Genomic DNA, 14,691 nt, shown 5'->3' on the forward strand with positions numbered 1-14,691 from the left:
AAAAAAAATACATTACTTTTAGATATTTCTTACATCTAAATTTTGGATGTTTAAATTTTAAAGATTTTATATTTTTTCTAAAAATATATCGTTAAAAGTAAATGAAAGGAAAGTAACAAACTATTTAAAGGAAAAAAAGCTTAATTTTAAATATTTTTTATATCTGAATTTCAAATGTTTAATTTTTAGAGATTTTGAGTATTTTTCTATGAGTATATAATTAAAATTAAATGAAAGCAAATTATTAGAAACGAAAATACTGTTTCATATATTTTTTATACCTAGATTTTAGATGTTTATATTTTAGAGATTTTTTTTATGAGAATGTACATTAAAAAATAATAAACAAACAATACTTTTAGATTTCAAATGTTTAAATTTTAGAGGTTTAAGAATTGTTTTTCTATAATTTTAGATGTTTTATTTTGTTAGATTTTTTATGTTATTTTTCTATGATTTTAGATGTTTTTTCTGTTAAGTTTTGAATGTTATTTTTTAAAAAAAATCCAAAACTATTAAAAGAATCAAATAAAAAACTAAAAAAATATTAAAAAAATGAATAAAAGTATTTAAAATTATAGAAAAAATTCCGCAATTAAAAGAGAGGGATAGAACTTTTTAATATTTCTCTCCGTATTTTTTAGCTTCTCAATTTTAGAGAAGTGAAAACAGTAGTAATCCGAATTAGAAGAAGAGATGCAGCGAAAAAAAAGAAAAGAAGTAAAAAAGAATGTAAAAACTGTTGAGTTTGAAAACTTATATCTAATTAAAATGATAATTAACCATTATTAAAATATTAATTAAATTATTATTTGTTTAAATTACTTCCAATGGGTTGTTTAATATATTTGTTAGTGTGCAAGAAGAAAAAAAATTAATTTTTTATTGGGTCAAAGTGCCCAAATTAATCTTTGAACAAATTCAGCTTTGAACTCAAATGTTAGTGGCTGTTTGTTTAAAGAAAGAAAGAAATTCAAGAAGGCCCAAATTCATCAAAGCCCATCATAAATTAAAGAAAGAATAAAGTGACCTAAAGCCTTGGAGGAAGCCTTTAAATGATCATAATGCAATCTCTTCAAGAGACCAAAAGCCCATACGGTGATTAAAAAGTCTTCATGCCTTGGTTACTGTAATTCAAAATTCAATTCAATTAATCATTCCCTTGGTTAAAGTAACACATTTCTCAAGTAATCACAAGTTTTATACTTACTCTACCTCTTGGTAATTAAAATTAGGAATTAAATTGAGTTTAATTTCTTTTAAATTTTTTATCATAAATTTTATTATTCTCTCTCTTTTTTCTTCTCTCTTTTTGTTTTTGGTCATATCATGTCAATTAGAAAAGAAGTAAAAATAAGTTATCAGAGATAAAGATAAAAGAATCTCTCAATAAAAATAACAGATATGATAGAAATAAATTTTAATTGATTTTAATTTTATTCATTACTTTTATTGAAAAATTTTTTCTTCTCTCTCTTCTCTCTCTATGTTCCAGTCACTTCATTTGTTAAAAAAAAAAATCGTAGAACCAAGTTATCAGAAGAAGAAACAGAAATTAGGAAGAAGCAAGCAGCCAAGGTGATGATGGCCCTTGCAAAAGAAAGATCTACAGTATGGCGTGGCTGAGATCTTTACCACTAATGGCAAGTTGTGGTGAAGAAGCCTCAAGATCTCTATGCCTAAAAATGGTAGCAATCTAATTCGGTCAAAGGAGAAGATCCCTGTGATATGGCTCGTTTCTACTTTTTGTTCATCCATCACAGAAGGTAGCTATTGTAGCTACGTGGAGGAGGAAGTAGAAGTGGAGCAGATGGAGCTGTCAAAAATCAAGTAGTCATCAAGGGTAAAAAATCCTTCTTGGGGACCAAGTCAAGATGGAATGCTCAAATTGATGAAAGTTGATGAAAATGAATGAGAGAGAGGTAATTGCATGTTGGTTTTTTGCTTTCGGTTCCCTCTATCCTTCTCTCTGTCCGAACCGATTTTTGGTGTTGAAGAAGAAGAAGTTGACTCGATTGAACCGTTTCAACTTTGGAAGCTTCCCCTTCTATAATAAGGGTGAACGGCCAAGGCTTGAGACAATGAGAGAAAGTACAGAGTTCTCATAGCTACCAAAGCTAACAGAAATTCTTCTCTTTCAATGTGTTTCATTTTGTATTTTTTTTTTAAATTTTGTCTGTTTGAGTCTCATGGTGAAAAAAGGCAAACAGTGAGATTTGTAAGAAAAAGTCAGTGAAAGAAAATAGGCAGAGTGTACAAAATTAAATAAAAAGTCATAGGTGTCTTAGAGGTCCTTTGTACATCTATGTATTGTGTATCATGATTATGTGGGAATCCCCTTACAAGTTGGGTTAGCACTTAGCAGTTGAAAGCTTGGTAGGTGACCAAGTCAAGTTCAGGATTGGGGATAGATTCTGGACTTGTCCCGGATAGGAAGGGTAGTTCATAGGGAAAATTGGTGTCTGTAATCTGTTTGATTATAGTGAAATTCCGTCACTGTTGTTATGGAGACTGGACGTAGACTGCATTGCACTTAGTAGCTGAACCAGGATACATCTTGGTGTGATTCTTTCTTTCTCTTCTCCATTACTGTTTCTGTTGCTTAAGAGACAAAATTGAAAAATATCTCTTCACCAGTCACGAGACAAAAAGAAAATGTCTCTTGACCAGTGACGAGACAAAAAGCAAAAATATCTCCTAAAACTTTTCTAAAAGGGCAGAAAGTGTTATCAGTAAAAAGGGATAAGATTCGACTCCCATTCTCTATTAGCCACTAATAACCATAAAAAGATATTTTTTTATTGTAAAACTAATTTTTAAATTAGGATTTTTTTAAATTAATTTAAATTTTCTTAAAGAAATCCAAAACAAAATAAAAATATCTAAAATTATTGAAAAAATGGCGCAATCAAAAAGAGGGATAAAAGTATAAAACTTTATAATATCTATCAGTATCTTTTAGTTTCTCGATTTTTGAGAGATTGAAGCGGTCGTAATTCGAATTAGGAGAAGAGATATGAGAGAAAAGAAGAAGAGAAATAAAGAAGAATATAAAAATACATTTTTTTATTTTAAAACTACTTTTTAAATTAAAATATTTTTAATTAATTTAAAATTTCTTAAAAATCAATATTAATGTTTACTCCTGTGATCAATATCCGGTATATTATGCTATAGTGTTAAATGGATGGTAATTATATTTCCTAACTCCTATGAAGTTTTACAGCCAAAGGAGAGTTCAACCCATGAAAGAGGTTTAACCATTTTTAAAGTGAGAGCTAACTCATTATTGCGGTAAAAGATTGAGGCTTCTTTAATAATATTTAATCAACCATTTAGTTAAAGATCAATTTGCCACATGCCCACATATTATAGAATTTATTTAAAATTTATTATTGATTAAAATTTAAATTTCTTACACTTACTTTATTTTAATATATAGACGAACAAACTAATTAATTCACCAATTCAAATTAATTATATTTGCTCATTTTCCTTGCTATCAAATTCCTAACTTTTCATTTCATAGAAAAATAAACACTAACAATTTACTAGTTTCTTACTATTTTTTAATAAAAATGTTATTTTACATTGTTCGTAATAGAAATTTTGTTAAATATTTTTATGTCAGATTTAGAATCTCAAAAGTTGGTTGTAGATTTGTAGTTAAATTTTGATGAAAAATTTCATTGTTGTTATTATTATTGGCTTAAATGGCCCTTAGTTTTTTTTTTTATCGAAAATAAGAAGATTTAAACTTGCAACTTTTTAGATAAATATATAAAAATTATGTCACTTAAACTATAATTTGTTGACAAATGGTTCTTACTTAAACTGTTATTCATATAATCATATCAATAAACTTTTTCTTTGAATATATATATTAGAATGAATTATTTCATGCTTATATATATTTAGGTTTAATTATTCTGTTGATTCCTATAATTTTACTAAATTTTTAATTATGTTTCTATACTTTTTTTCCTTTCAATGAGTTCCTACACTACTTTAATTTTGTAATTAAGTTCTTTTCAGTGTAAAAAATATTAGAGTTAATTGAATATTTTTTCGTAAATTAAATGTATTTATAAGTAAAAACTTAATTAAATGGTTGACTGCATGTATTTTGATAAAAATATTATATTAATTTTAACATTTTTAACATGAAAAAGACGTAATTATAAAATTAAAAGCAGTGTAGGAACTCAATTGAAAAAAAAAATATAAGAACCTAATTAAAAATTTGGTAAAATTATAAAAACCAACGGAATAATTAAACTATATATTTATATGTATCATTTATATATATATATATATATATATATATATATATATATATATATATAAATAATCAACTATAATTTTTTTTTAAAAGATAATCAAACTTTTTTACCGTAACATAATAAATTTTTTCATAAACTTAAAATCAGCTACCATATATTTATTACATTTATATTTACTTTGATTATAATAAATATTAAAGATTCAATTTATTTTTTAGCTTATACTAGAAGAATATTTTACATTTTTAAAAATTTTATTCTAAAATTTAACTAATATATATTTATTATAATTTTATATATTTAATATATAAAAAAGGAATTAATATAATAAATTACACTAATTTAAAATAAATTTAAAAAATTAATAAATTATAACTCAAATAATATAATTTTATTTTTTTGTATAAATTTTAAATTCGAATCCTCCTCTTAACTTTAGAAAAAAAAAATAGCGAGTTGATTCCGATCGGGTCGGGTTGTTGAAGTGAGAGACAGAGCTGAGCTGACATAGCTTGCAACTTGCATGTTGAAGTTTTGCCGTTAATGGCTTCCTGCACTTTCGTGGTACACTCTACTCTCTCTCCTCTCTTCATTTGATTCAACACAATTCTACACATTATTGTTATTCAATATATCCTCAACCAATCTTCTTCTACAACACACCACATCTTCACGGATTATCCACCTACTAATTTCACTCGCATATTACTCAAAGTATCAATAAAATATCTGTGAACTTTGACTGACTTTCTTTCCTTCTACTAATTTATTAATGCATTCACGCTATTCGTCTTTGTTCTGCTGCTTTTTTTTTTTTTTTGAAATGTTTTATACTTTGTTGTGTGTAGAACTCTTGGCATTCACCACAGGTTGCTCCAATTTTAGGTTTCAAACAAGTTAGGATTTTGACTCCTCTGTTTTCGGATTTGGATAGAAAGAATCAAAGGCACGTTTTTTTGAACATGCAGCACTCCCAGTGTGTTTCTGGAATCGGGAGTGGAACCACGCAGATTTCTGACGCCAAAATTCCGCATGTGCTCACTGTCGCCGGCTCTGATTCAGGGGCCGGTGCCGGAATCCAAGCGGACCTTAAAGCTTGCGCCTCCCGCCATGTCTTCTGTTCAACTGTCATAACGGCTGTTACTGCACAAAACACTGTTGGAGTCCAGGTTCATTTTCATATAACAGTCTTGAATGAATTTAATAGAGATAGAGTCCAATTAAGTTTATGTATTATGTTATACTAAGTCACCATCATATATGATCTCAACAACCTGATAACTGATTCTGTTTATGGAGTTGATTGTCAAGTCACTGCACTAACTAATCTTAATTAGACTCTATCTCTATTAGGGTGTTGACTTTAATTTTTTTATTTTGGTCAAAACAAAGCATTAAGTTCTCTAGGTTGAAAATGAACTTTTACCTACTTTTATTTTCATGGATAGTCAATTATAATTATGATTTTAACAGTAATGCTAATGATTACTTGAGCTTTGCATTCCTTTTGGTGATTGTCTTCTCATTTCTCATATATGTGACGATTGCCAGGGAGTGGAGATATTGCCTGATGATGTTGTGGCTGAGCAATTGAAGTCTGTGCTCTCTGATATGCATGTTGACGTGGTAAGTTGAAATAGGAATCCGCATCTCATGAAATAATATCTGAATACAAGTGCTAGTTATTAATGTGAGGAACTGAAACGTGCTCAATTTTTAGGGAGAGATGATGGCCCTGCATTGTGGTATTGTGAAAATTTTATATATGTATTACTATAAAGTGGAGAAATAGGCAAATATCACTCATTATCATTCCTCCTTACATGTTGTTCTCTTGGATATACCCTGAAGTTTTGCTTCACAATAGTTGCTAACGTTTTTCTTTGCTCCTGAGCTAATTATTATTGTCATGTCCCTAGGTCAAAACTGGAATGTTGCCTTCCCTTGGTGTAGTGAAGGTCCTATGTCAGAGCCTTCGGAAATTTCCAGTGAGAGGTATGCACCTGTAGCAAAACTCTAATGTGTGTTCAATTGCAAATGGGAATAACTGCCATCCTAACTATTTTTTTGCTGAAGGCAGCTATTGTGGTTGATCCTGTCATGGTATCTACCAGTGCAGATGTACTTGTTGGTCCTTCTGTTCTTGCTGGATTTCGGTATGTGTTTTAGAAACTGAAGTATGAAACATCCTAGAACAGTCATTTGTATTCAAAACAAGATTTCAAATGAATATCACTATTTGATTTCCTTTTATTGCTTGGTTTCTGTATGCAGGGAGGAACTCTTTCCCATGGCTGATATTGTAACCCCAAATATAAAGGAGGCATCAGTCTTACTTGGTGATGTGCCATTGAAATCAGTTTCTGATATGCGTAGAGCTGCAAAACTGATACATGATATGGGTCCGAGGTTTGTTATTGTTTGAACTTCCAAACAAAGTAAAATCATATTTTACTTGCATTATGGTGGTTTGTCTCCCACACTGATTACCATTCATTTGCCTATGCTTTAAGTAACTTAAGGAAGCCTATATTTCATTTATAGTGAGATAAACATCCAGAAATTGTATGTATGGCTATGAATTTTGGGCTGAAGGTGAACCTTCATAGTCAAAACATCTTACACCAGACATAATTGTAACAATATCTGATTGTATTATAGTAGCATTACATTGATTTCATTTCGTTGGAGGGAAACATACACTTGGAAATATTTTTATCTAAATGACTCATACTGTATCAGGAATATGGACTTAGAGAGTTAGAGTTCTTTTTTTGCAAACTCTTCTGAAAAATTGCATTGCATGTGGGAAATAAAGTGATTTTTAATTGAATATCTGGTTGGCCCTGAAAGCCTGAGCGGTATATCTGAGCTGAGAATTTAGGTTATTGAAGTGTTTACCTTAAGTGAACTTCTGATAATTAATTTTCATTGCAGGAATGTACTCATCAAAGGTGGTGATCTTCATGCTTCATTAGATGCTACTGATGTTTTCTTTGATGGTAAGATTAAGTCTTTGATTCTATTTACGTAACAGCCAAATAAAAACTAAACTATACAAGACTCAACAACTTGTTTCCTTTACATCTTCCTAATGTATGTTCCATCCACTTTAAAAATGAGCTCCATCTTGGTTGAGTTTTGCAGGTGAGGAATTCTATGAGCTGTGTTCATCGCGTGTAAAAACCTGCAATACACACGGTACTGGTTGTACTTTGGCATCATGCATAGCAGCAGAGCTGGCTAAAGGATCGTCAATGTTGTCAGCAGTTAAGGTTTGTCCAGCTGTCTGAGTTCACATTAATAGTACCTCATTTGACAATATCCATCTACCCCTTTCTCCATTTTATTTTCCTTTGTAGATAAAATTAAGAAGCAGAAACTGAAAATATATAAAAGAACATATAGATGACATATGCTAATATGATAAGATATCTACATATATGGATGTTGACAGGTAGCTAAACGTTTTATTGAGACTGCCTTGGATTACAGTAAAGACTTGGTCATTGGAAATGGACCCCAAGGACCTTTTGACCCTCTTTTAGCACTTAAGAACATCAATCAAAGTTCTTATAGGCAGGAGAGGTTGTTTAATCCAAATGATTTGTTAGTATATGCTGTAACGGATTCAAACATGAATAAGAAGTGGGGTCGCTCCATTGCTGAAGCCGTTAAAGCTGCTGTAGAAGGAGGTGCTACCATCATTCAATTAAGGTTTGTTTTTTCAAAATCTCCTTTGCTTGCCTTTGTATTATGATGATATGCTAAGCCAACCATCCTAAAGAAATGCAAATATAATTTTTTTTTTAATTATGAAAGTTCTTTTTGCAGTATGTTTCTTGCAATATTTATATATTTGTTCCTTGTAATTTCTACCCATGTCTCAAAATTCAATCAACATGAGGCCATCCTCTAAAGGGAAGCATTAAATATTTGCATAAGGCTATCCTCTGTGTTATTATTTATTTCCCAGTCTCCATAGTAATTCTGTTGTGGCTTCATTAATATATGTGTAAGGTGAAATTCCAGGTCAAAGATTGCTTGCCCCAATTTTTTTTTGGTGGTCGCTCGTGCTTGTAAATTTAGACACGTTTGTTGTGGCCTCTTCCTCTCTTTAATTAAGTGTCTTTTGATGCATAGTTGTTAGGACTTGATCATGGCCACTAATCACCTAAACCTGGCTTTACTTTTGTAATTCAGGGAAAAGGATGCTGAGACAAGGGAGTTTATTGAGTCAGCCAAAGCATGTCTTAAAATATGTCATTCCTATGGAGTACCTCTACTTATAAATGATCGCATAGATGTGGCCCTTGCTTGTGATGCTGATGGTGTTCATGTTGGTCAATCTGATATGCCTGCACGTCTTGCTAGAAGGCTCCTAGGCCCTGAAAAGATTATCGGAGTATCATGCAAGACACCAGAGCAGGCCGAACAAGCATGGATCAATGGTGCTGATTACATTGGTTGTGGTGGTGTATATCCCACCAGCACAAAGGCAAACAACCGCACCATAGGCTTGGATGGATTGATGGAGGTATGTAAGGCCTCTAAACTTCCTGTGGTGGCAATTGGTGGCATTGGTCTTTCAAATGCTCATGATGTCATGGAACTTGGTCTACCAAATCTTAAAGGTGTTGCTGTTGTTTCGGCTTTATTCGATAGAGAATGCATTTTAACCGAGACAAGGAACTTGCACTCAGTGGTAAGTGGGGCAGCATTGTGGGTAAAATGAAGACATACGGCATTTTGTATAAAAGGATTAGTTAGAATAGGGCCGAGTTGCTTTCACCTATAATGGAACTAAATAGCTGCAGAATCTTTATAGCTCAGGCTAAATTTGTAAATGCAGATTTCAAAAATAATGAAATGCATTATGAAAGCATAGTGGGCCAACACAATATATATATTTGCAGGTACATTAATTGTCCTTGTTACTTGTTAGATGTCCATGCCATTATAGGTTGAATAATATTGCAGTTTAATGCATTTGATTATACATTTTGAAGGTATAGGGAGTAAAACAAATTTGTGGCATAAATTGCATTCTTTACTGAAAATAATTAGACAACTACTGAGAAGTAATTAGCTGCCTAACCAAATAGAAAACTAGTTTTGTTCTTTCAACAAAATAAAGAGTCATTCCGTTGCTATCTTGTCATTCCCACTTCTCCGAAGGCAGAAAGGTTAGTTGGCCTTTCCATGCTAACATTCTCATTCTTTTCTTGTTATCCCCACTCTTGCCATCACTTTTCACAACTCACACACACATTTTTAAAGATAAAGTAGATGCAAACACCATTGATTGAATACTCGCTCACTCTTTAGATGACTATGGGAAGCAACCTGCATGAATTGACGTGAGGAGAGCATGCTGTGTCTTTGAGGGGAAAATTAAGTTTAATTTTTTCACAAACCAATCGTACAACTAAAGCAGTATTTTTAAGCTAGGAGACACTTCATAACAAACCAAAAAATCTAAACACAACTTCATAAGATATAACACGGTCATAATTAACAACCTTGTACAAATATTAAAAGGGGGAGGGGGAAAAGAAAGAAAGAAAGAAAAAAAAAAGGGGGGGGGGGGGGGGGGTTCTACAGCCATTATTCAACTGTGTCCTATGGTGAAAACTGAATTTTATACACATGGGCAAAAACACTTTTGTACTTAGTTGACTTAACCAAGAGCAAAGGGAACCAAGAATCTATTCTACTATCCAAGAATCAAACTGTTTTACTTTTAACTAACATGAAACTCTCCACTAGCTTGTGCCTCCTTGACCCTTTTTTCATATTCGTCTTCTTCTACCTCGGCTTCTTCTTCTTCTTTTGCTTCTTCTTCCTCCTCTTCTCCCCCCCATCCAAATCCTCCAACTGACCTGGAAGCTGGCGGAGGAGTTTTGGCCTCCTCGACAATTTTCATGATGTCCTCTATACTCTGAAGAGAAAAGGTCGGGTTTTCTTTTCTATAGTAGACAGCTTGAGCCATTTCTGTCAATTCCCTAGGCAAGTTCTTTAAGAACCATGGGTGTGACTTGATCTCCTTAATGGTGATTCTCTGCAGTAAATCACAATAGAATGATAACTCATTTCCCAAAATCCACTGGAGTTGGCCTAGCAGCCTTACACTCCTCAAATTGGTGCATGACTCTTATTAGTCCATGTTTGAAATTACAACAAAAAATACAACATAAAACTATGATTAAGAATCTTGTGGATTTAACAAGGCATAGCTTTAAATTCGACAAAATTAATTAAATACATCTCGGTCAATAGATACATAAAAAAGCAAATTCGGCCTCAGATGATATTTAGCAGCAAAGTATGTACATACCCTAGCTGGATTAGCCACAAAAATGCGAGATAGAAGATGCCTACAGTCTTGAGATATGTGAACATAGTCTGGGATCATATATTGGACAGCCATAATTCGCTGCATAAGATTAAGAATATAATGAGTAAGAAGTGTCGACTTTAAATCTGTCAACTAGCGCCATTAAAACGAATATTACATTTATGGTTTTCCTGAAATTTTTGGGATCCTCTTGGTCCTCAAATGGGTATGCTCCAACTAGCATTACATAAAGAGTCACTCCACATGACCATACATCTGCCAACTGAACAAACACAAAATAGAATAGAATAATAAAAAAATGAACACCATTGGCATATAATGCACAGAAAATTCATCAAGCAAGATTTATTCTTTATAGGGTTAAATCCTAGAGTTAAATCCTGGTGAAGTGTGGGTTTATAAGGTATAGGACTTTCCAATCACAATAAATAGCTTTTGTGGTGTGACTCTCTCGGTCCAATCACAATAAATAGCTTTTGTGGTGTGGCTCTCTCAAAGTTCTCTCAGTGTCAAGTGTTTTTTTCTGGCTCTGACATTTGTAAAAGAGGTTACAGAGTCATTGAAGCATCCACAATAAAAAATCAACAGAAGTTATACAACACTTCCTAAATATTTTATATAAACACAGCTCCAGATTTTGCCATGTAAAAGTGGGTATAGTAGGTGGTAATGTGAAATGTGTAAGCCAAAATGCAGAACAAACACAATCATGGCCCTTTCCTTGGATGGCTAAATTTTGAACAACCATTTTGAAAATTAAAAGAATTCATCATAAGGCACTTGGACTTCATAAAATTAGGACCTGGCATTCCAAACTACCAAATTCACACATTAAATTTATCCATATTATTCCACAACTGAAATATTGAAGCATCATGCCATCAAACCTGATGCACATCAAGAATTACTTGTGACTCAATTGCATGAACCATGTTGCTTGATGGCCTTGCGCCAAGAGAACTAATTAACAACCATTTTATTTCTTATCTTTCATCTAACAAAGAGAGGCACATGTGTATTGAACCATTCCATCACAATCTGGATCTTAATCAACCAGATTACCTTTCCATCATACTCTCTTCGTTGAAGAACCTCTGGTGCAATGTAGGCAGGAGTTCCCACTGTTGATTTAGGCCTTGAATGAAGCAGAGATGACTAGAAAAAGAAAGGTTATCATAAGCAAAATTTATGCTTTTAATAATTTATCTAAAACATTTGGGTATGATATCACTCCATAATTGAACCTTGGAATAACCAAAGTCACAAATCTTCAGACGAGGGGCAGGGCTGCCATCCAGTAAGGTATTCTCCAGCTTCAAGTCTCGATGGCAAATTTGCTGCAAGAGTAATGAATTTAAATATATAGACCCCAAAGAGGTGTCAACAAAACATTATAACACATACCAAATCAAACAACCAATTAGAATAATTATTTCATTTACCATGGAATGGCAGTAGCTAACTCCAGAGATGAGCTGCTGGAAGAAATACCGAGCCTAAAAATTTGAAAGATGCAACAAGTCAACAACAACGAGAAACAGTTCGTAGATTCTTCCCATACTTAGTGGGATTTAAAGTTGGCCAAACACCTTGATGCTCTTATCCTACACTCACTAAACAATGGTTAAAGATCAAGATTTATGACAATTGAAATATGGAGCTCTGAATTTTAGAAGAGTGCAAACCTCATCTTCACTAAATCTTCCAGCATTGCAAATTCGCTCGAATAGCTCTCCTCCAGCTGCATACTCCATCACTATTCCAAGATGTGTAGGAGTCAAAACCACCTGCAAAGTTAAAATCCACTATTAAACAACCTGAACTATGAATATTATACAATTTATGAACACTACACAATTCAATCTCACAGACCTCCTTGAACCGAATGATATTCGGGTGGCGAAGGCTTCTGTGGTTTATGATTTCCCTTGCAACATTTTCATCAATCTGCAAAAGCATCAATTTTTTTTATAGTGATCTCCACAGGCACAGCAAACACACCTGACAGAATAAATCAAAGCCCAAGATACACATGCTGACATGCTTTTTCTTTCCTAGAGTAAATTTAGCTTCTTGAAATGTGAAGTACCGCTTCAAAATAATGCTAGTGGCTATTTCATGTTATGATTTTATAATTTTTAAATAAAGAGAAGATTTTTGACGACAAACCTTGTGACCCCTTTCAATGTATTTCATAGCAACAAGCTCCTTGGTCTCTTTGTGGCGCATAAGCCTTGCCACCCCGAAATTCCCAGATCCTATATCCTTCACCAGCTCGTACTTTTCCATACTCCTTCTCCTTCTCTCGAATCAACCAACACGCGGAGAAAGTTCGCAGCTTCCGGTTCCACCGAGATAACCCCAAACGGCGAAACAAGATCTCAGAGAAGAGAGAGAAAAATCCGAAATTGGAGAAAAGAGAATGAAGCAGAGAAGAAAGAGAGTGAAGGTAGTGGGGATTTGGGAGAGTTTCCAAGGGAAGCAAAGAATCGTGTGCGCAATTCGAAGCTAAATTAGGATTTGATTTCTTTAATTAATCAAATATTAGTTATTTATTACTGCTGATTATTGTTGATTTGGTTCATGGAAGAGGTGTTAAAAAGTGATGATTAAAAAATTGAACAGAACGGAGAGTGGGAACACAAGAACGCATGTGGAAGGGAAGGGAAGAGAGAGAAAGGAATACCGTATCGAATACGTATGTATGTACGTCTATGTATATGTGAGTGCACTCATTCTCTTCTTACAATCTTACTTGCTACTTCCCTTTCAAAAAGGATAAATTAATGTAACAAGAATCTTATCAATACCATCAATCTCTGTTATTATATTATGGGTAGAAACTCAGGTGTAATCGTTGATAACTAAAACTTTAGATAAGCTTTCAGTTATCAATTTTGTGAAATAGACTGCACTTGAATTTCCATCTATATTATATTTTAGGAGCAAACTCTATCATTATTACTCATCTTTTTTATTATAATTTTTTTTCAATAATTTTATTTATATACTAAACATTTTTAATATTTGTATAAAAATATAATTGTTATTGATTAATTTTATACTTAAATTTTTTAATTAATAAAATAATAATACAAAATAATATTTATTATAAAAAAGTACATGTAACGAGGTTTTTGTTTTTAAGGGATAAGATCTTTGAAAAACAGTCAAATTACTGAGTATTTTACCCTTTTTTTTGGTAAACCGCTATGATTGTATTTTAAATTTTTAATAATATGTTGTTGCCCTTTAATTTATAGTAGACAACTAAGGAAGTGGATTTGCATGAGCCGCAAAGCACAATGTTTGATTAGTCATGACAGATGAGGTCGAAAATGGATCACTCAATTATTAAAAAAAATTAGAATATAAAATATAATTTTTTATTTTTATTATTTTTTATATTTATTTTAATTTTATTTATAAAATTAATAATAAAAAATGGAAAGGTCTTGACAATAGGAGGTGAAGGAAATCCAAGTATCCGACAAAGGCAATAAATAATTAATAATAATAATCATGCAATTTGATTTTTGTTTTCTTTCACATCTGCTTCTGGAATTCGCTTTTCCAATTTTATAAGCTATTTATATGATATGATATTATGATATGACATGATATTATGATTAGAGGATAGAGAATGACATTTTGAAGCGTGCTTCTTTTTCTCACCTTTCGCATTTGACTAACCCGTTTATAGCTGCCTAATCAAATTGGTCTACTACCACTTAGAAAAAGATTATTTAAAGCACAAAATTTGTAAAATAAAAAATTAATTATTATTAAATTTATAATTTTTGTCGTATATAAATTTTATAATTTTAATTTAAGAATAATTAATTTTTTTATTTTATTAACTCTTATAATTTTAAAAAAATTGATCTATTTAATAATATTAACTCATTTGAATATGATAAATAATTTAAGTTTGTCTACTTAAATAAATATTAAATATTTAAATTCTATTTTATATATATAACAATTTATTGATTAGCTATAAAAAATTAGTCTTTAACTTATTGAATTAAAAGATATTATAAAAAAAAT

The 14,691-nt window shown here is 31.8% G+C and overlaps 2 protein-coding genes across 6 annotated transcripts; one reads left to right on the forward strand and one right to left on the reverse strand.

Annotated features, from left to right (window-relative positions):
- Positions 1–4,733: 4,733 nt before the first annotated feature.
- On the forward strand, positions 4,734–9,251 carry LOC130973063 (thiamine biosynthetic bifunctional enzyme TH1, chloroplastic). 5 transcript variants are annotated; one of them, XM_057897440.1, is made up of 11 exons: positions 4,745–4,847; positions 5,132–5,152; positions 5,252–5,452; positions 5,835–5,909; positions 6,203–6,278; positions 6,364–6,439; positions 6,558–6,692; positions 7,221–7,285; positions 7,431–7,558; positions 7,741–8,000; positions 8,487–9,251. In XM_057897440.1, exons 1-11 carry the CDS (start codon positions 4,827–4,829, stop codon positions 9,016–9,018), a joined length of 1,590 nt encoding a protein of 529 aa, XP_057753423.1. In that variant the 5' UTR covers positions 4,745–4,826; the 3' UTR covers positions 9,019–9,251. The 5 variants fall into 5 exon arrangements, with proteins under 5 accessions (XP_057753427.1, XP_057753422.1, XP_057753425.1 ...); XM_057897444.1 differs by lacking the exon at positions 5,132–5,152 and having other exon boundaries at positions 4,734–4,847; positions 5,169–5,452; XM_057897439.1 differs by having other exon boundaries at positions 4,736–4,847; positions 5,132–5,452.
- A 616-nt stretch (positions 9,252–9,867) lies between these two features.
- Positions 9,868–13,242, reverse strand: LOC130976021 (serine/threonine-protein kinase SRK2A). Its single transcript, XM_057900755.1, has 9 exons — positions 12,811–13,242; positions 12,514–12,588; positions 12,327–12,428; positions 12,084–12,137; positions 11,886–11,978; positions 11,704–11,796; positions 10,799–10,903; positions 10,621–10,719; positions 9,868–10,344 (listed from the first exon to the last, which is right to left on the reverse strand). Exons 1-9 carry the CDS (start codon positions 12,928–12,930, stop codon positions 10,027–10,029), a joined length of 1,059 nt encoding a protein of 352 aa, XP_057756738.1. The 5' UTR covers positions 12,931–13,242; the 3' UTR covers positions 9,868–10,026.
- Positions 13,243–14,691: the final 1,449 nt, after the last annotated feature.

This window comes from Arachis stenosperma, chromosome 4 (assembly GCF_014773155.1).
Source record: "Arachis stenosperma cultivar V10309 chromosome 4, arast.V10309.gnm1.PFL2, whole genome shotgun sequence".
NCBI lineage: Eukaryota > Viridiplantae > Streptophyta > Magnoliopsida > Fabales > Fabaceae > Arachis > Arachis stenosperma.

Coding starts and splice junctions, on each gene's coding strand:
- LOC130973063 (XM_057897439.1), top strand. CDS start 4,827: ATGGCTTCCTGCACTTTCGTG. Junction 6,279..6,363: donor TCGGAAATTTCCAGTGAGAG/GTATGCACCTGT, acceptor TGCTGAAGGCAG/CTATTGTGGTTGATCCTGTC. Junction 7,286..7,430: donor TACTGATGTTTTCTTTGATG/GTAAGATTAAGT, acceptor TGAGTTTTGCAG/GTGAGGAATTCTATGAGCTG.
- LOC130976021 (XM_057900755.1), bottom strand. CDS start 12,930: ATGGAAAAGTACGAGCTGGTGAAGGATATAGGATCTGGGAATTTCGGG. Junction 12,138..12,326: donor GAAGATTTAGTGAAGATGAG/GTTTGCACTCTT, acceptor TCAAATTTTTAG/GCTCGGTATTTCTTCCAGCA. Junction 11,797..11,885: donor GTGACTTTGGTTATTCCAAG/GTTCAATTATGG, acceptor TTCTTTTTCTAG/TCATCTCTGCTTCATTCAAG.